Source organism: Pristis pectinata, chromosome 33, assembly GCF_009764475.1.
Source record: "Pristis pectinata isolate sPriPec2 chromosome 33, sPriPec2.1.pri, whole genome shotgun sequence".
Classification (NCBI taxonomy): domain Eukaryota; kingdom Metazoa; phylum Chordata; class Chondrichthyes; order Rhinopristiformes; family Pristidae; genus Pristis; species Pristis pectinata.
Window position 1 is genome coordinate 17,452,212 of NC_067437.1, and position 21,752 is coordinate 17,473,963.

At 46.1% G+C, this 21,752-nt stretch overlaps 1 protein-coding gene across 1 annotated transcript in view; it reads left to right on the forward strand.

The window, feature by feature from the left end:
• The window catches only part of LOC127585712 (extracellular serine/threonine protein kinase FAM20C-like), a 29,696-nt gene extending 20,798 nt beyond the window's left edge, over positions 1–8,898 (forward strand). Inside the window, exons 7-10 of the mRNA XM_052043424.1 lie at positions 478–587; positions 3,257–3,338; positions 7,511–7,570; positions 8,505–8,898. Coding sequence (XP_051899384.1) covers positions 478–587; positions 3,257–3,338; positions 7,511–7,570; positions 8,505–8,748 — 496 coding nt within the window. The 3' untranslated portion in view covers positions 8,749–8,898. The remainder of the gene's footprint in view (positions 1–477; positions 588–3,256; positions 3,339–7,510; positions 7,571–8,504) is intronic.
• The last annotated feature ends 12,854 nt before the right edge of the window (positions 8,899–21,752 follow it).

Genomic DNA, 21,752 nt, shown 5'->3' on the forward strand with positions numbered 1-21,752 from the left:
CCTCCTCGACAAAGTCCCCTCATTCACCACAGCCCACACTCTGACACTGCTGCATTCCAAGAACCACTGTAAGAAGCCACACTGTGGTTTCTGGGCTTCAGTTTTTATACACTCCTGCAGCTCTCGTCCAGTCAGCTGAAATTAATTGACCATAATTGAAAAGCTGACAGAAAACTCCCTGCCCCAGTGCCTCCTCTCACTCTCTCCATCACACTTCAACCTTCTGCTGCCTTCTCCAACTGGTTCTCTCTTCCCCTTTTGCCTCCCATCAAATTGACACTTAATCTCTCATAAACTTAGCCACTCCTCATTCTTTCAATGCAACTAGCACCCCTCCAATCCTCCTCTGCTCCTCCAACCCCTGCCTTGTCACGTCATGACTGCCTCCTCAACCTTTCCCAAATCATCTCTCCCTTCCTCTGTCGTTGTCAGCCCTACCTGTTGCTCTTCATAGGTCTCCCATTCTTTCTATTGCAGGTGGGAAATGGACCCTAGGTACTGTGATAAGATCAAAAAAACTGCACTCTACAACACCGGAACACGGCTGATTGATCTAATAGACATGACCATCCTGGACTTCCTGATGGGTGAGAGCACATCTCTGTGTGCCTTGGTAGATGTGTCCATTGGTGTGAGTGTAGAGTTCCGTGCAGGTCAGGGGGAAGGCAAGGACTGGACAGGATAGACGTGGGCTATGGCAGGACAGGGCAGAGGGGACAGGTGAAATAGAGTGCCAGGCAAGGTAGAGGAGAGGACTGGGTGAAGCAGGGAGTGGGTGGACGTACGTGTGGCTTAGAATGGAGTGTGGGCAGTGAGGACTTTGAGTTGTGTGTGTGTATGGGTGGAAGGGGTAGTGTGCGTGGTTGCAAGGACAGTGCTTGGTTAAGTGGGTTGTGTGGAATGGTGACTGGGTTGTGTAGGGTGGCTTGGTGCATGGGGAACATGGAGTTTGAAGTTTAGGGTGGGAGAGTTTGCGGAGTGCAGTTGGGTGGGTGTGCAAACAGGCAGAGGAGCAGTTGGGTGTGCGTGTTGGATGGAATGTCAATGGGTCTGAGTATGAAGTCAGGTTGGGTCCAACTACCTGCAAGAGGGGCGAGGGGTAGGTATGAGTGGGGAGCGGAGCAATGGTGGTAGAAGTGTGGTGGTGGGTGGGTATGAAAGGGAAATGGGGGAATGGGTGGGTATCGCTTGATAGTGGGTTGTGTGGGTACAAGAGGGGAGCGGGGTGATGGAGAGTAGGGCATTGGCGTGCATGTAGGTGTGCGTGCATTGGGAGTGGGTTGTATGGAGTGGGGTGGAGATGTTTTGGGTGGGGAATTGTGTCGATTGAGGGCTGCTTTCATGAGGAGTGGGTGAGTGGGGAGATTGGGTGCAGGATGCATGGAGGAGTGGTCGGGTGGCTGTTGGTGGTCATGGGGAAAGAGGGTGTGAGTGGATGGTTGTGCATGGAGGTCTGGGAGTTGACTAGGTTTTTGTGGGGTCTGAGGGATAGGTACAGTATGCGTGAGTGTGGGAGCTGGAGACTGAACGATGGGGGTTATGTTTGCGTCAGGGAAGTTGTGTGTGTGGTGGTCTGGGGTGAGTGTGCACGCATAAGAGAATGGGTGGGGTTTGCAATGGGTGGGAGTTGGGTGGATAGATTGGTCTATGTGGATGGGTGTGGGGATGGGAATGGTGATGGTGCTTGCGTGAAGGAGATATGGTGAATGTGCACTGAGAGAGTGGATGCAAGTGCATGGAGATTGGGATTGCTTTGGGTAGGTATTTTCAGGACTGTCAGCAGTGTATTGCGTGTTGTTGGGTAACTGGTAATTCTAATAGATCTAATGAACACATCTGCTGAGAACAGCTGGCAAAGAGTCACCACGCTCCGGCACCATCTTGAACTCGGGTGTGTGAGTGGAAGTGCCGACATATGGATCTGGATGTGAGTGTGTGTGATACGTGGGTAGACGTCCCTGAGGGTTGGAGGGTCCTGTGTGGATTGGGTGTCCACAGGAGGTGAGAGTGTGTGTCATATATGAGGGGGGCTTAAGTCAGCATGGGGTACAACTGGGTAGATTGGTATGTGTGGTGGATGTGGGGATGGATCTGTTGGGAATTGGGCTGAGTGCACCGGATGAATCTTTGTACTGGGGGTCTCTTTGCTTCAGGGCATCATGGGGAGCCTCTCTCTGAAGCCAATAACTCTCTTCAGAGAAGGACTGCTGAACTCTTGCATGGTCTGGCCTCTCACTGTTGTATCAAAGCTACTGCACTGCTTTTGGACATGACAAAGGCATACCCAACCCAGACTCTGCAAAGTCCTCATCAATGCCTGGCAACTTCTGATCCTAATGGAGGAGTTGTTCTACACTTTCATCATACTCACTTATTAAATCTCGCAACCAACCTCCCGAACTCCTCTATCACCATGTCAGGCTCTCTTTTTCTCCACCAAAGGCAGGACAACGGGTTATAAATTGGCTCTGGGCATGTTCAATATTGAATCTCTCAAAGACTCATGAAAACATGCAAAATGCCCTATGGCAACTTGCCAAGGGGCTTTCTGGACCTCCTTTATCCCTGCTGGGGAAAATCTTGGAACTCCCTATCAAACTGATCTCCAGGACCACCGTCAGCACGTTTCAGAAGAAGGCCCTGAACCACCATATCAGGTGAAAATTAAATACTAACCTTGCCAGAAATGTCCTCATTACATGAACGGAACAAAAACAGCCATTGCACACATGAAAAGTGTAGTGGGGTGAGGACTGCAAGGGTTGTGAAGTTGCCCTGTACTAATAATTCCAAGAGAGACATCTGGCCTACCTCACAATGTGGCTCTCTGCTTCCAGTAAGGAATAACAGACCAACTGGCTTCCATTATAAACACAGAAAGTGCTGGAAACACTCAACAGGTCAGGCAGCATCTGTGGAAAGAGAAACAGAGTTAACTTTTCAAGTTGAAGACTCTTCATCAGAACTAGGAAAGAGAAAAGCAAGTTAGTATTAAGTTGTGGAGAAGTTGGGGGGGGGAGGGAATAGATATGACAACGGTAACATCTATGACAGGGTGAGGTCAAAGTTGCCATGGGAATAGGTTGTAGAGGTCCTCCAGTTAATAGAGGGAGATGATACAGACAAGAAGCACAAAAATGTTGTCAAAAGCAGAGCTATTGGACACACCCAGTAGGTCAAGCTGTGCTAAAGGAGAGAGAAAACTTGAGCCAATATCATCTGAATTCACACCAGTCTCCCTGTGTTCTTTCTACAGGTAACATGGACCGACATCACTATGAAACGTTCCAGAAGTTTGATAATGACAGCTTCTTCCTTCACTTAGATAATGGCCGAGGGTGAGTGACCATAGATAGCTCAGAGTCATATTGCACAGAAACAGGCGCTTCGGCCCACCATGTCCATGCTGATCATCAAGTATCCATCCATACTAATCCCATTTACAAGCACTTGGTCTGTCGCCATTTATGCTTTGGCAATTCAAGTGTTCGTCCAGATAGTTCTTAAACGTCGGAGATTTATCAGCTTTCCTGATAATTTCTTTCAGCTGTTCTCCATTATTTTTGGGAGGATTTTTACATCTTCGTTCAGATACCAAGTATTTGTTTAATTTCCCTGCCATTTATTTATTCCATAGTACAGTTCCTCAGTCTGTAAGCAATCTGCACTAATTTTGGATAATCTACTTTTTACCATATCTATAGAAGCGTTTACAATCTGTTTTTATCATTCCTGCTGGATTGTTCCCTTATTTCCCGTTTCTTATCAATTTATTGTTCCTCCTTTGCTGAATTCTGAAATTTTCCTAATCTCCAGGCTTACTGCACTTTCTGGCAATACTATAAGCTTTTCCTTTTACTTAATTCTATCTTTAACTTTTCTTGTTGGCCACAACTGGACTGCTTTTCCAATTGGGTTTCTGTGCCTTAAAGGGACATATATCTATTATAAACTTAGTAGTTCTTTAAATATTAGGCATTGCTGGTTTACTGCCATACCTGTTAAGATAGTTTTTCAATCTACTATCACCTTCTCATTGTTTTGTTTAGAATTAAGAATTAAGACCAACCTTCCATGCAGCACCCCACGATGCAGTAATATAAAGGGCCAGGATTAATCAACTAAGTGTCCGGATCCACCAATAAAGGGACAAGATTCAGTATGAAATGTATTCAGTAAAACGGGTTTCTGTAATAAACAGATATGATTCAGTCGCAAGGATATATTACACAGCCGTAAAAGTACACAATTCAGTCATAAAGCTAAGATTCGGTAATTATAGGAACATGATGTATTAACAGAGGATGTATTCTATAATAGTAAACACAGGATTTGATAATAAAAAGATAGATTACATCCTTTCGCATGGCAAAGAGCAATTTATAAACTGAGTTCAAGGCTTCTAAACCATAGTAAGACCTTCTTAAAGACCAACTTTATCTCAAAGATAGTTCCAGCAAATTTGTATCAATGGTTGGATGTAATTCTATGATACTTTGTTTGATCTGAGATACCCCATTTACAGGCAAAGGAAGGTTTGATTTGCCACTTGTGCATTAAGTGGCCACAGAGGGAAGTTGAAAAGCATGAGAGAACAGGTCACAGGGAGATATGTGGGGGAATAGGACTGATGTGTACGTTCAGACAACTGGCATGAGACGGCTATATTCAGACGGCATGATAATTAACAGAAAGAATTCCATGGAAAAGAGACAGGATCCAGTAATCATAGAATCATAAAAAAATTAAAACCCACCCACCATGTCCATGGTGGCTAAATATGCAGCCGTCTAGGATACCTCTGTATCCAGCTCTTGGCCCATAGCTCTTCACACATTCATCCAGGTGTTAAGTGCTTAGGATTCCTGCCCTCACCAATCCTTCAGGCAGCAAGTTCCAGACCCCCACTAGTCTTCGGCTGGACAAAGTTTTCCTCAACTCTCCTCTACTCCTTCCACCAATTAACTTAAACCTATATTCTCCAGTGATCAACCTCTCTGCTCTTGCACACGTCCTTCCTATTCCACTTCTCTAGACATGGTATAATTTTATACTCATCATTTAAATCTCCCCTGGCTGTCCTCTGTTCCAAAGAACACAATCCCAACCTGGACAACTTCCCTCAATAATAACTCTCCAGCCCAACAATAGCTTCACTGATCTCCTCTGCACTCTGTCTGTGCTCTTACATCCTTCCTGCAGTGTGGAGATCAGAACTGCTGTACCCGAGGACTAACTCATGCTTAACATGGTTCCAGAATGACCTCCCTACTCTCGTCATTATTGGCTGAGGCACAGAATACAAATTTCCTGTATCCCTTTCCTACCACCTTATCAACCTGCTCTGCTACCTTCAGTGATCTGTTAACATACTCTCCAAAGTCCCACTGTTGCTCTTCTCTTGATAGTGTTCAAACCATCTGTGTATTTGCTTGCCTTGTTGGCCATCCCCAACTGCAACTACCACACACTTCTCCACATCGAGTTCCACTTGGGCTCCTCGACGCCCACTGAACCAAAGCACTGAGATCATCCTTCAGGCTGGAAACTTCTTCGTCACTGTCATCCCGACTCGATCCCCACCGTCCAAGCCACATCTTGAAAACTGGCACAAGTGGCCCTTGAAATGGGAAATGGTGGAAATGAACGTGTTTTTTTAAATTCATTCAAGGGATGTGGGCTTTACAAGCTGAGCCAGCATTTAATTGCCCATCCCTAATTGCCCTTGAGAAGGTGGTGGTGAGCTGCCTTCTTGACCCACTGCAGTCTTTGAATTGTGGGTGTACCCACAGTGCTGTTAGGGAGAGAGTTCCAGGATTTTGACCCAGCGACGGTGAATACATTGGTATATTTCCAAGTCAAGACGGTGTGCGGCTTGGAGGGCAACTTGCAGGTGGTGGGCTCCCATGTTTCTGCTACCCTTGTCCTTCTAACTGGTGATGGGTTTGGAAGGTGCTGTCGAAGGAGTCTCGGTGAGTTGCTGCAGTGCATCCTGTAGATGGTACAGACTGCTGCTACTATGTGTCAGTGGTGGAGTGAGTGAATGGTTGTGGATGGGGTGCTTATCAAGCAGGCTGCTGTGCCCTGTATGTTGTCGAGCGTGAATCCAGGCAAGTGCTCCTGACTTGAGCCTTCTATATGGTGGACAGGCTTTGGGAGTCAGGAGGCAAGTTACTTGCCACAGGAATCCTAGCTTCTGACCTGCTCTTGTGGCCTCATTGTGGATATGGGTACTCCAGTTCAGTTTCTGATCAATGATAAACCTGCAGGATATTGATAGTGGGGGATTCAGTGAATGTAATACCATTGAATGTCAGGGGGTGGTAGCTGGATTTTCTCTTGTTGGATATCATCATTGCTTGGCACGTATGGCAGGAACGTTTCTTGCCACCTATCAGCCCAGGCCTGGATATTGTTCAGGTGTTGCTACATTTCGTTATCTGAGAAGTCACGAATGGGGCTGAACATTGTGCAATCATTAGTGAACATCCCTATTTCTGGCCTTATGAAGGAAGGAAGGTCATTGATGAAGCAGCTGAAGATGGCAGGGCCTAGGGTACTACCCTGAGGAACCAACCCGAGAATCTCCTGCAGAGTTGTCCTGTGGTTGAGAAAACTGACCTCCAGCACCACAACCACCATCCTTTGTGCTAGGCATGATTCAAACCCCCAATTTCCATTGACTCCAGTTTAACCAGGGCTACTTGATGCTATACTCGATCAAATGCTGCTGATGTCAAGGGCTTTACTGTGGAGTTCAGCTCTTTTGTCCAAATTTGGGCCAAGACTGTAGTGAGGTCAGGAGCTGAGTGACTTTAGCAGAATCCTAACTGAACCTGTGTGAGTAGGTTGTTGCAAAGCAAGTGCTGCTTGATAGTCCTATTGATTATTCCTTCCAACACTTTGCTGATGACCAAGGGTAGACTAATGGGTCGGTAATTGGCCGGGCTGGATTTGTCCTGCTTCCTGTGGACAGGATGTACCTGGGCAATAGCTGGGTAGTTGCTGGTGTTGTAGCTGTACTGGAACAGCTTGGCAAAGTGTGCAGCAAGATCTGGAGCACAGGTCTTCAGTAATATTGCCAGAATGTTGTCAGGACCCATAGTCTTTGCTATATCCAGTGCCCTTAGCCGAAGAAATTAATGTTTTATGCACATTCAGCTTTAGGAGATGAAAGTTCAAGAACAGCTACTTCCCTTCAACCATTTGGTTCTTGAACCAACCGGCACAACCCTAATCACTAGAGTTTAGCAACTCTATGACCACCTTGCACTAAAATAGACTTTGTTTTTTTTGTCCTAATTGTGTTCTTTCTTGTAAAAATTGTGTTTAATTTATGTTTTTCTTGTGAATGCTGCTTATCTGATGCTCTGTGCCTGTGACGCTGCTGCAAGTAAGTTTTTCATTTTACCTGTGCACACATGGACTTGTGCAGATGACAATAAACTCAGCTTTGAGTTTGAGTCTGTGATGGAAACCAATGCATCTGTTTACTGCTTGTGTTTTCAAGGTTTGGAAGGCACTCTCATGATGAGCTCTCAATCCTGGCCCCCCTTCAGCAATGCTGCTGGTAAGTCCCACACCAAGACCTTCCACTCATTCTCTGCTGAGATGCAGCAGCTCTGGGCAAACAAAGGCAGAACTAGGATTATTATCACTGACATATGACGTGAACTTTGTTGCTTAGTGTTGAAATAGTGCAAAGACGTAAAAATCTATGAATTACAAAAATAAATAAATAGTGAAAAAAGAGGAGGAATAACGAGGTAGCATTCGTAGGTTCAGGGATCATTCAGAAATCTGATGGCGGAGGGGAAGAAGCTGTTCGTGAATCGTTGAGTGTGGGTCTTCAGGCTCCTGTACCTCCCCCCGATGGTAGCAATGAGAAGAGGGCATGTCCCGTATGGTGAGGGTCCTTAATGATGGATGCCGCCTTCTTGAGGCACCGCCTTTTGAAGATGTCCTTGATGGTGGGGAGGATTGTACCCGTGATGGAGCTGGCTGAGTCCATAACCCTCTGCAGCCTCTTGTGATCCTGTGCATTGGAGGCTCCACACCAGGTGGTGATGCAACCAGTCAGAATGCTCTCCACCGTACATCTATTGAAATTTGAGTCTTTGGTGACATACCAAATCCCCTCAAACTCCTAACGAAGTAAGTTCCAGAGACGATGAACTGCTTTTCCAGAGGGTCTACTGTACAGAGGCATAACTCCAGTGACTGAACCTAAGTGCCACTCCCTGCATGATGACCCCCATGACGCTGTGACCCACTAGGTCACTGACCCATGACCGTTCCCCACAGTCTTTGCCCCTTGATCCTCTCACAGTTCCTGCCTCGTGACTCATCAAAACTCCCTCTCCCACCCATACCCCGTGAATCCCCAGTTACCTCTGCCCTGTGCCGTGAAACTCAGGCTGCGTGGCCATGGTTGGAACAGAAATGGTTCTGCACTGCGCTGAGCTGTCGTTTGATGGTTTGGTTTTTCTTGTCATTGTTCACAGGATTCGGAAAAGCACATTCCTTCGGTTACAGCTTCTGGCCACTGAGGCCTACAGGCTGAGTGACGTCATGCGTGAGGCGCTCCTGAGTGACCAACTGTCTCCCATCCTCACTGAGCCTCACCTCTCTGCTCTCAACCGCAGGCTGCTCACTGTACTAGAAACCATCAGAAACTGCATCAAGCAACATGGTGACCAAAGTGTGGTGGTGAATGACATGGAAGCTTGGTCAGTGGCTCAGGAATGAGGGAGGGTGATCAGGCCGTTAATGAGTTGGGGTGTGTGTTAGCAGTGGTCACGCTATGAGAGGATGACAGGTTGCGAGCAGCAGCCCTTAAGTTCTCAATGCTGCATACACTGGAACTTTGCAATGACTGTGTTGGTGATTTGAAGCTGGGCTGTGGTTTTACTTGTTTAATAAAGTGTTTTTTGCTCTTTCTCTTCCTGCTGTTGGATTCTTGCAAAAATGTAACCTCAGCTGCTGTGCATGACGACGCACCAACAGCAATCCTCCTGTTCCACTCCATCACATCCCATCATTGCCAGTTTCAATCACATTCACCTCCATAAACTTTGCTGTTGTAAGGCAGTATTGTCAGAACCCCAGTACAGAGAGAGCACTGCCTTAGTGGGATTTGAATAATGGAGTGCTCTGTTGTCAGAATTGCAACAGAGGGTGTTGCATGGTCAAAATTGCAATACTGAGGGAACATTGTATTGTGTGAAATAAAGACACACTGAGGGAATGTTGCACTGTCAGAATTGCATTACTGAAGAGGCATTACACTGTTGGAATTGCAATAATAAGGAATGTGACAGTTGTAATATTGATGAAGTCCTGTATTGTCAGAACTACAATACTGAGAGGAAACTGGATTAGAGAGTTTTAGCTTGAAGGAGAGATCGGACAAACTTGGATTGTTTTCTCTGGAGCATCAGAGGCTGAGGGGTGACCTGACAGAAGTATATAAAATGACGAGAGGTACAGGTGGAATATATAGTCAGAGTCTGTATTCCAGAGTGGAAATGTCAAATACTAGAGGGCAGAGCTTTGAGGTGAGAGGGGGAAAGTTTAAAGGAGATTTATAAGGCAATTTTTTATTGCAGAGTGGTAGGTGCCTGGAACACGAAGCTAGGGGATATGGTGGAAGCAGATACAATATCAACGTTTAAGAGACATTTAGACAGGCATGTGAACAGGCAGGGAAGGGAGGGATATGGATGATGTGCAGGCAGATGTGCAGTTTAATTTGGTACCGTTGTCAGCACAGACATCATGGGCTGAAGGGCCTGTTCCTGTGCTCTACTGTTCTGTGTTCTATGTTTAAATCTCCAGAACCTGATGACCTGCAACATAGGATTTGGAAAGAAATGTCCGTGGACATAATCCCATGGAATTCAGAATTGATTCTTTCAGATTGGAAGGTGGCAAACATATCTCTGATACTTAAGAAAGATGGAAAGAGAAAAGGGGGAACTATGTTCCATTTACCCCGACAAGTGTTAGAATCGATTATTAAGGGAGTGGTAACAGGACACTTTGGAAATAACAATAGGACTGGGCAGAGTCAATATGGAAAACACATCTATCAACTTTGTTAGTTTTTTTTGAGGTTGCAGCTGGCAGAATGGTTTAAGGGGAAACCAGTGGAAATGGTATTTTCCAACTATCAGAAGGCTTTTGATAAGGTTCTAAAGAAGAGGTTGCAAAATTCAAGAATATTGGTATTAATATTGGTTTATTATTGTTGCTTGTACCGAGGTACAGTGAAAAACTTGTCTCGCATACTGATTGTACAGGTCAATTCATTACACAGTGCAGTTACATTGAGTTAGTACAGAGTGCATTGATGTAGTACAGGTAAAAACAATAACAGTACAGAGTAAAGTGTCACAGCTACAGAGAAAGTGCAGTGCAATAAAGTGCAAGGTCACAACAAGGTAGATCGTGAGGTCAGAGTCCATCTCATTGTATAAGGGAACCGTTCAATAGTCTTATCACAGTGGGATAGAAGCTGTCAAGTCTGGTGGTATGAGCCTTCAGACTCCTGTATCTTCTACCCGATGGAAGGGGAGAGAAGAGAGGATGTCCCGGGTGGGTGGGGTCTTTGATTATGCTGGCTGCTTCACCAAGACAATGAGAGGTAAAGACAGAGTCCAAGGAGGGGAGGCTGGTGTCCGTGATGTGCTGGGCTGTGTCCACAACTCTCTGCAGTTTCTTGAGGCCCTGGGCAGAGCAGTTGGTGTACCAAGCCTTGATACATCCAGATAGATGCTTTCTATGGTGCATCGATAAAAGTTGGTGAGAGTCAAAGGGGTCAAACCAAATTTCTTTAGCCTCCTGAGGAAGTAGAGGCGCTGGTGAGCTTTCTTGGCCGTGGCATCTACGTGATTTGACCAGGACAGGCAGTTGGTGATCTCACTAAAACACAAAATTCTTGTGGAATGCAGGGACGATGTTTCGCCTGTCTTGGTTGTCTAGATTAGGACCCAATCTCATAATAAAGAGGCAGCTATTCAGTACTGAGATGGGGAGAAATTTCTCCTCTCAGAGTGGCGAATCCTTTGAATTCGCTACCCTTGAGGGCTGTGGAGGCTTGTTCACTGAGTAAATTCAAAACAGAGGCTGGATATTGAGGCAATTAGGGATATAGGGTTAGTTCAGAAAAATGACTGAGGCGAAAGATCCACAGTGATCTTATTTGGACGGTAGAGCAGGCACACGGGGCCAGGAGGCACACTCCTTTTTCTTATTAGATAGTCAGCATTGCAATACTGAAACAATGGTGGGTTTGAATCACAATAGGGAGGGCGTGTTGCATTGTTGGAATTGCAATATTGAGGGAGCACTGCATTGGTTCTTACAGTATATTGCTTCCTGTAGTATTTTTATGCTTACAGGGTGTTTTAAGAATAGGTGTGGACTTTGAAAATAGGATCAATGAGGCTGTGAGAGATGTCAGCAGCTATAGAGTTGTATTCTACCACAATCTGTAATCTCCTGGCTCAGTTAAAAAAAAACACAAGATGCTGGAGGAACTCAGCAGGCCAGGCAACATCCGTGGAGAAAAGCAGGCGGTCAACGTTTCAGGTCAGGACCCTCCTTCAGGACTGAAGATAGGAAAAGGGGAAGCCCGATACAAGCGGGAAAATCGGAGCAGTAATAGGTGGACAAAAGAGGGGAGGAGGGGTGTGCACAAGGTGGTGATAGGTAGATGCAGGTAAGAGATAGTGACAGGCAGATACGAGGGAGGCAGGGAGAGCAGATCCACGGGGGGATGGGTCAGGTATGGAGGCAGGCACACCAAGGGGGGAGGGGACGAGAGGAAAAAAATAGGTGAGGAGAAAAAAGAGAGGCTGGGAAAGGGAAGAAAAGATGAGGCGTGGTGATGGGTGGTGGGTGGTGGGTGGTGGGTGATGGGTGGTGGGTGGTGGGTGATGGGTGGTGGGTGATGGGTGGTGGGTGGTGGGTGGTGGGTGGTGGGTGGTGGGTGATGGGTGGTGGGTGGTGGGTGGTGGGTGGTAGGTGATGGGTGGTGGTGGGTGGTGGTGGTGGGTGGTGGGTGGTGGGTGGTGGGTGATGGGTGGCGGGTGGTGGTGGTGGGTGGTGGGTGATGGGTGATGGGTGGTAGGTGATGGGTGGTGGGTGGTGGGTGGTGGGTGATGGGTGATGGGTGGTGGGTGGTGGGTGGTGGGTGATGAGTGATGGGTGGTGGGTGGTGGGTGGTGGGTGGTGGGTGATGGGTGGTGGGTGGTGGGTGATGGGTGATGGGTGGTGGGTGGTGGGTGGTGGTGGTTGTGGGGGGGGTGCGGTTTGCTTGACTTAAAATGGGAGAATTCAATGTTCATACCATTAAGCAATCAGGATCCAAGACGTAAAATGAGGTGCTGTTCCTCCAGTTTGTGTTTGGACGTCTCCTGGCAGTGGAGGAGGCCTACTCCGGCCCCATTCCACAACTCTTTCTCCATTATATCAACGACTGCATTGGTGCCACCTCTTGTACCCGTGCGGAACTTGACAGTTTCATAAATTTCGCCACAAATTTTCACCCAGCTCTCCAATTCACTTGGAGTACCTCTGACACCTCTCTCTCCCTTCTCAATCTCTCCATCTCCATCTCAAGAGATTCTTTATCCACCGACATCTCCTACAAACCCACTGACGCCCACAGCTACCTCGATTACAGCTCCTCCCACCCTGTCTCTTGCAAGGACGTGATCCCTTTCTCTCAATTTCTCTGCCTCCGCCGCATCTGCTCCCATGATGAGGCTTTCCACTCAGGACATCGGAGATGTCCAACTTCTTTACTAACTGTGGCTTCCTCCCTGACTGTGGTCGAGAGAGCTCGCACCCGCATCTCTGCCATTTCCCGCACCTCCGCTCTCACCCCCACCCCTCCCAGACCCAACAGGGATAGGGTCCCCCTTGTCCTTGCGTTTCATCCCTCTAGCCTACGTATTCAACACATCATTCTCCGCCACTTCTGCCATCTGCAATGGGACCCCATCACCAAGCATATACTCCCCTCCCCACACCTTTCTGCCTTTCACAGGGACTATTCTCTATGCGACTCCCTAGTTCACTCCTCCCTCCCCACCCATCCTGCTCCTACCCCAGGGACTTTCTACTGCTCCCGCCATAAGTGTAACATCTGCATCTACACCACCTCCATCCAGGGACCCAAACAGTCCTTTCAGGCGAGACAGAGATTCACCTGCACCTCCCTTAATATTATCTGCTGCATTCAGTGCTCCAAGTGTGACCTCCTCTGCATTGGCGAGACCAAACGCAAACTAGGTGACCGTTTCACAGAACACCTGCGCTCCGTCCGTAACCGCGATCTGCATCTCCCTGTTGCCAGTCACTTCAACTCCCCCCCCCCCCCCCCCCCCCCCCCCCCCCACACTATCACTGATATGTCAGCCCTCGGCCTCCTCCACTGCCAAGAGAAGTCCAAATGCAAACTGGAGGAATGGCACCTCATTTTCCATCTTGGGACCACACAGCCTAGTGACATGAACATCGAATTCTCCCACTTTAAGTAAACCAAACGGCCCCCCACCCCCATCATGCCTCTTCTTTTCTTCCCTTTCCTAGCCTACATCTCTTTTTTCTCACTTATTTTTCCCTCTCTCCCCTCCTCCCATGGGGCACCTGCCTCCATACCCGTGGCCCAGCCCCCGGTGGATCTGCTCTCCCCTCCTCCCCCGCACCTGCCTATCACCATCTCTTACCTGCATCTACCTATCGCCACCTCGTGCCCACCCTGCCTCCCCTCTTTTGTCCACCTATCACTGCTCTGCATCTATCACTGCATCTATCACCCTCATATTGAGCTTCCCCTTTTCGTGTCTTCAGTCCTGAAGAAGAGTCCTGACCCGAAACGTTGACCATCTGCTTTTCTCCATAGATGCCGCCCGGCCTGCTGAGTTCCTCCAGCATCATCGTGTTTTTTTTTGCTTTTTGTGGCTCAGTAAGGTTCTCATTTTATGGACCACACCTGACTCAATGAGGAGTAGGTGGAAGGGCATGATGAAGCAGCAGAATGAGACTAGGTTCATGCTAAGAACACAAGAAGAAAAGAAGCCCCTCAAGCCTGCCCCGCCACCAATACGATCATGGTTGATCTGCCCCAGGCTTCAGCTCCACTTCTGTGCTAGCTTCCTATAGCCCTTAATTCCCCGACTTTTCAAAAGTCTATTTCTTGTTAAATATGATCCACCCTTCAAAGCCCCGAGGAAGAGAATTTGAGAGATTCATTACCCTTTGCAAAAAGTTCTTACTCAATTCGGTTTTAAATGACTGTCCCCTTATCTCGTAACTATATCCCCTCATCCGAGACCCTCCCACAAACATATTAACATCTTCCCTGTCGTGCCCGCTTAGGATCTTACAAGTTTCAATAAGATATTATCCCTCATCCTATTAAACTCAAAAGAATATAGCTCTAATTTATTTAGTTGATTGTGATAGGACACACCACTCATCCAAGGAATTAACCTAATGAATTGCTTATGGAGTCCCTCCAATTCTTTAATAAGGAGATCTGGTTCCATAGATCCATATAACCAAACAGCTCGGAGAGAGGCCTCAGCCCACTGTGCCTGTTCCGACCATAACCACCCATTTACATTAACCCGTTTCTTATTTTCCCCAGATTCTCGTCAACTCCCCCATATTCTACCACACACCTATGCATTATGGGCCATGTACAGTGGCCAATTAACCTACTGACCTGCAAGTCTTTGGGATGAGCAACCAGAGGAAACCCACACAGTCACAGGGAGAATGCACAAACTACACGCAGTGTGTGTACCCACTGTCAGGATCGAACCCAGGTCTTTGGCACTGTGAGGCAACAGCTCTACCAGCTCTGTCACTGTGCCACCCGAACCTGTCCATGCTCCACACTCAGTGTCCCAGTTCCCTTGTTCCCTTTAAACTTACTGGGTTCACTCGAAAATTTATGAAAATACTGTTTAACATATAAATAAAAGTGAATTAAAAGTGTGTTGTATTCATGGAATCATAGAGAGTAGGAATAGCATCTAATAGTTTAGATAATCTGCCAGTTCAGCACCAGAGTCCCAAAAGTTTCTCCAAGTTCTTACCAAACTACACGAGCTCATAGTTGGCAACATTAAATTCCACCTGCCAAGTTTTCACCCACTCAATCAACCAATCAATATCCCATTGCAGAGTCCAAATATCCGCGTCATAATATGCCCTCCCGCCTTTATTTGTGTCATCAACAAACTTGGATATCTTATTGATCGGCTGGTAAGTTGGGGAGTGCGATGGAAAATGGAATTTAATACTGATCAATGTGAGGTGATACACTTTGCGGGTCTAATAATGGTAGGAAATCTACCATGAATGGTAGGGCCCGAGGGACTTTGGTTTACAAGTTTAAAGATCCTGCAGGTGGCAGCACAGCTAGATAGAGTGGTGAAGGAAACACGCAGGATGCTTCTCGTCATTAGCAGGGCACAGAGTACAAGCGCAGGAGGTCTTGGTACAATGTTATAAAATAATGGTTAGGCCACTGCAAGAATATTTTCTGAAGTTCAGGTCACCACATTGTAGGAAGGACATGATTGCACTGGAGAGGGTGCAGAGGAGATCGCCTGAGGTGCAACATTTCAGTTACAAGGAGGGACTGGAGAGGTAAGGTGATTGGGTAGATAGCAAGAAACTTTTCCCCGTGGCTGAGACACCTAAGACCGGAGGGCATAATTTTAATGTGAGGAGTAAGAAGTTTAGAGGTGATTTGAAGAAAAGTTTTTTTTCACCCAGAAGCTGGCTACAATCTCCCTGAGATGATGGCGGAGGCAGATACAGTATTCTCAGATTTCAGAAGCACCTGGGCATTTACTTGAATCACTAAGGCATAGGAGGCCAAGTGCTGGTAAATGGGATTAAAATAGATGAGCTGAGGGGGCTGTTTCTGTGCTGCATGACGTTATGACTCTCTGTCATTAATACAAGTAGTAAAGAATTGAGGGCTTAAAACTGATCCTGGACTATGCCACCAGTTACATCCTTCCAGAATGAAAAAGACCTGTTTGTTCTGAATTATTGTATCTATGTGATAACTAGTCTCTAATCCATTCTAACACACTTACCCCAATATGTTGTACACAAGCCTTTTATGTAGCAACTTGTCAAATGCTTTCTGAAAATCCAAGAACGTTACATCTACATATTCCCCTTCTATTGACTCTGCTTATGACATCCTCAAAGAAGTCTAGCAAATTTGTCAAACTTGACTTATCTCTCATAAAACCAGTTTGACTTGGTTTGATTCCATTAAAATCCTCAAATGATTTACCATTTCTTCCTTGAGTATAAACATCAGCGTCTTGCCAACAATAAATGTTAAACTAACAAGCCTATAGTTACCTGCCTTTCGTCTTCCTCCCATCTTGAAGTTGAGAGTCATATTTACCGTTTTCCTATCCACTGGTACCTCCCCGAACTCTATGAGTTTTGAAAAACTTCAACTAATGGGTCCACTGTCTCTGCTGCTGCTTCCTTTAAAACCCCCGGGTACAGGCCATTGGGTCCTGGCAACTTGTCTGCCTTTAGTTCCATTCGTTTTTCTAATGGTTTGATCCTCTGCAGCAAAAAAGCTGCAAGCAACAGACAGAGCTAATTAATGTCATAACCAACACCTTAGATTAAAGCTCTGCAGTCCTGCCACACCAGGTCATGAATGGTCATGGACAATTAAACAGATAATGGAAGGAGCAGCTTCCAGGAATATTCCTATCCTCAATGCTTGAGGAGCACCAAGGGTGAAGCATTTGCAATCACGTTCAGCCAGAAGTATCAAGTTGATGACCCACCTTGGGTTCCTCCTGGGGATCACCACAGAATACAGCCTTCAGCCAACTCCATTCACTGCACTGGTATTATGAAACAAGTGACAGCACTGGATACAGCAAAGGCTGCAGTATTGAGGACTGCTGCTTCACAACTGGCGACACTCCAGCCAAGCTGTTCCAGTACAGTTCCAAAGTTACAATGCTGGCATCTACACAAGAAAATTGCCCAGCTATGTTCTGTTCACATAATAAAGCAAGGCGAATAAAATCCAGCTAATCACTGTCCAATCAGTTGTAACACGGCCATTTACCCGACAATATGGAAAATTGCCATGTTGTTTGGACAAAGTAGGACAAATGCACACCATCTAATCATTGCCCAGTCAGTAAACCTCAATCATCTGGAACATAATGGAAGGTGTTGTCAGCAGTACAATCAAAAGGCACTTATTCACCAATAACCTGTTCACCCAGGAATAATTTGGGACCACTTGGACCAAAGAGCTGAACTAAGGTAACTAAGAAAACTTATGGAGACAGACTGTTAGACATAGTTCATGAGGACTTTAGTAAGGCTTTTGACCAGGTCCCACATGGCAGGCTGGTCCAAAAGGCACAAGGGATCCGAAGAGTGTTGGCAAACTGGGTCCAAAATTAACTGAATGAGAGGAGGCAGAGGGTAATGGTGGATGGGCGTTTTCTTGATTGGAAAACAAGTAGTGCACCACAGGGATTGATGCTGGGACCTTTGTGTTTGTAATATACACAACTGACTTTGATCAGAATGTAGTCAGTTTACAGATGCCACGAAAATTGGTAGAGTCATAGATAGCAAAGGTAGTTGTCTCAGGATAAAGTGGGATATAGATCAGTTGGAAAGTTGGGTAGAGTGGTGGCAGATGGAATTTAATCCAGAGGAGTGTGAGGTAATGCACTTTGGGAACAAATTCTGGTTGGACATAGAGAGTAAGTGGCAGGGACCTTAGGAGCATTGATGTACTGAGAGACCTTTGGGTGCTCCTTGTAAATGCGACACAGGTGGACAGGGTAGTGAAAAAAGCATTTGGTATGCTTGCCCTTTATAGGCTGAGGCATTGAGTATAGGAGTTGGGATGTCATGTTGCAGTTGTACAAAACATTAGTTAGACCACACTTAAGAGTACTGAGTCACACACTACAGGAAGGATGTGGTAGCAACAGAGAGAGTGCAGAAACGTTGCCACAAATAGAGGACTGCAGTTATAAGGAGAGATTGGATAGGCTGTGTTTATTCTCGCTGGAATGTAGGAGGCTGAGGGGTGACCTTAAAGAGGTTTATAAAATTATGAGGGGCATCGGTACGATAGAGAGTCAGAATCTTTTTCCCAGGACAGAGGAGTCTAGAACTAGAGGTTTAAAGTGGGGGGAGGGATTTAAAAGAGATTTGAGTGGTGAGCAGAATTAGCATAGATAGGCATCAAGGTCAGGCATGGACGAGGTGGGTCAAAAGAGTCCATTTCTGTGCTGGATGTTTGTATGATTCTATGAACTCCAGAGGCAAGTTGAGAGTGACTGCTCTTAATACGAAGGCACCACTTGACAGCATGGCAACAAGGAGCAGTGGTAAAATTGGAGCATTTAAGGGGAAAATATTCCAATTGTCGGTCTCATATCTCATACAAAAGAAAATGGTTGTAGTTGTTGGAGGTCAGTCATCCCAGCCTCGGGGATTTACTGCAGGGGTTCCTCAAGGCAGTGTGCTCGGGCACCCAGCTACTTAATCAATGTCCTTCTCTCCATCATGTAAGAAATGGACACATTCACTGATGATTGCACAACGATCAATTCCATTTGCAACACCTCAGTAAATGAAGCGGTCCATGCCGGCATCCAGTAAGATGTGGAAACATTCAGATTAGGACTGATAAAATGGCAAGTACCATCCTTGCCACACCAGTACCAGGCAATGACCAACCACAAGAAACAGACTTATCAGCTTCCTTTCACATTCTATGGCACTACCACTGCTGAGGACCCCACTATCCAATCATTACCTAAAAATCTGAGATATGGAATAAAATTCACTCTCACTGAATTCACAAGATCACAAGACAAAGGTGCAGAAGTAGGCCATTCGGCCCATCGAGTTAAACTAAAACTATTCCTATCTAGCCCCAATTTCCAGCCTTATCCCCATATCCCTTGATACCTTGACTAATTAGATACTTATCAATCTCCTCCTTAAACACCTCCAATGATCGGGCCTCCACAGCTGTACATGGCAAAGAATTCCATAATTTCACTACCCTCTGGCTAAAGAAATTTCTCCTCATCTCTGTTTTAAACTGGTACCCTCTAATTCTAAGATTGTGCCCTCTAGTCCTGGACTCACCCACCAGGGGAAACAGCTTAGCCACATCTACACTGTCCAGTCCTTTCAACATTCTAAATGTCTCTATGAGGTCCCCTCTCATTCTTCTGTACTCCAGTGAGTACAGTCCAAGACCCGACAAACGCTCATCATAAGTAAGCCCTTTCATCCTGGGAATCATCCTCGTAAATCTCTTCTGAACCCTCTCCAATATCAGCACATCCTTTCTAAGTTATGGGGCCCAAAACTGTGCACAGTGGGCCCAAAACTGCACAGATTTATATGAAAAAAGTAAATACAAAATTTTTTGTCAACTCACATTTCTTGATACAAATGCAGGTGACACAGGTTTACGTTATGGAAAATTGGATACAGACCGTTTTCCAGGAACACAACCCACCCCCCTGCAGTACGGGTTCACCTGTATCACTTTGTAAGGTTAACTGGTCTATAGCTCCCTGTTCTCTCTCTCCTTCTTAAACATTTGCTACTTTCCAATCTGTGGGAATTTTGGAAGACAACATCCAATGCATGCACTATTTCTACAGCCACCTCCGTATGTTCTTTATGTTAGAAATGGCTGAGCACTAAATATAACAAAGACAATGAAAACAGCAACATCCCAGATGTCGTTCTAAAGACCTGGCCTCCGGAACTAGCTATCCCTGGAGTCAAGCTGTTGTGGTACAGATATAACATTGGCATCTACCCTACAATGTGAAAAATTGTCCAGATATGTCCTCTCTGGCTAATCACTGCCACAATAGTTAACTCTCTCTCACCAGCAGAATGAGGAAAAATGTCATCCGTGCGACCACAAGCACTTTACGCACCCATCGTCGGCTCACAGAGGATCAGTTTTGTATTACCATAACAAAATGGGTCCAGACGACCTTGATTCAAACATGGACAAAAGGCTGAGTTCCAGAGGACAGGTGAGACAGACCATCCTTGAGCATTTTAGTTAGTCTGGTGTGGAGATTGGGTAAAAGTAATCAGTGGGAGTCGAGGCGAAAAACACTTCAATGTTGAAGTCATGTTTTGAGTGTAAATTGATGTTGAGGGTCATCTTGACCCTGGGACATCATTGCAGGAGCTCTTTAGGGCACAACCATCAACAAGCTGCTACATCATTGACCATTTCACCACAGGGTCAGAAATTGGGAGATTCACTGAAGGTTGCCAGATAACTGTGTGAATCAGTCCCCATTCACTGGGAGGTCACAATGTGTGACTCAGTCCCCATTGACTGGAAATTTAAAGTAAAAACAAGTTGCTGCATAGACTCAGCAGATCTGACAGCATTCTGAGGAGGGTGACAGTTAATGTTTCAGGTCAATGACCCTTCATCAAAACTGGAGAAGTGAGAAAACAAGTGTGTTCTCATCTGCAGAGAGGGAGAGGGTGTAGAGGACAGAGGGAATGTCTCTGATAGGTTGCAGATGAAGATCGTACACATGACACATTGCCACACACTCCGTGTAGTTAGTAGATGAATGAGGGCAGATAGAGAGGGGCAAATACAGAATAAAGAAACATTCTAGGACTGAGAGGCAGAACACAGCAGCTGCTGGAAAATTGAAACTGGGAATACTCAGTGGATGAGGCTGTGAAGAGAACTAAGGTGGTTAACTTTACATCAGAACTGGCCAACTCTGACAGAAACAGGAAAGGCTGGTTATCTGAAATTGCAGAACTCAATATTGAGTACAGAGAGCTGCAACATGCCGGGACGGAAGTTGAGATGCTGTTCCTAGAGCTTACTCTGGGCTTTGTTTCACCAGTGCAAGGGCTGCAGACAGAGTGGGATGGAGAATTTAAGTGACAGGCAACTGAAAGCTCAGGGTTGGTCCTGCTGACTGAAGTGGAAAAAAGAACAGGGAACCAAGAGCAGAATCTTTCTGGTTAAAATTAAATCTAAGGGCATTATCATGCCACTGGGGCTACACTATAGATACCAAATTGTGACAGAATCTGCAGAAGATAAAGAAACAGAAGGCAGCTGTTCAGCCCCTTGTGCTGGTTCAACCATTCAATGAGATCATGACTGATCTTTTACCTCAGCCTCACTTTCCATATTCCCTGAAATCTTCGGGGAGGTTTACGTAGATGTGTGACAACTATAGAGTCTTATCGTTACAGGGCAAAGAAAGGGATGAGCAGAGATGTGGCCGGACTTTTCTGTTTCATTTTTCTTCTCTGTCTCCATCTGCTGGTTTTTAAAGTACTTGACAACTTAAGTCTGCACCCTATCGGAGACATCTCCTATGTTCTCTCCACCACTCTCCCTTTCTGCAACTGAAAGCAGGCTTGTTTTCTCATTTTTGCAGTTTTGAGGAAGGTCTTTGACCTGAAACAATAATTTTGTTTCTTTCCCCAGGATTCTCCTGTCACCCCAAGGGCTTTCCACCAGGCTAGAGTCGGGATGGGAGGAAATACTCTTCACTTCCCTGGATGAGTGCAGCTTCAACAACTCCCAAGAAGTTTGATACAATCCTGGACAAAGCAATGTTCTTGATTGGCACCCAATTCACTACTAGAACATTGTGGCTGCAGAATGCACTGCAGTTACT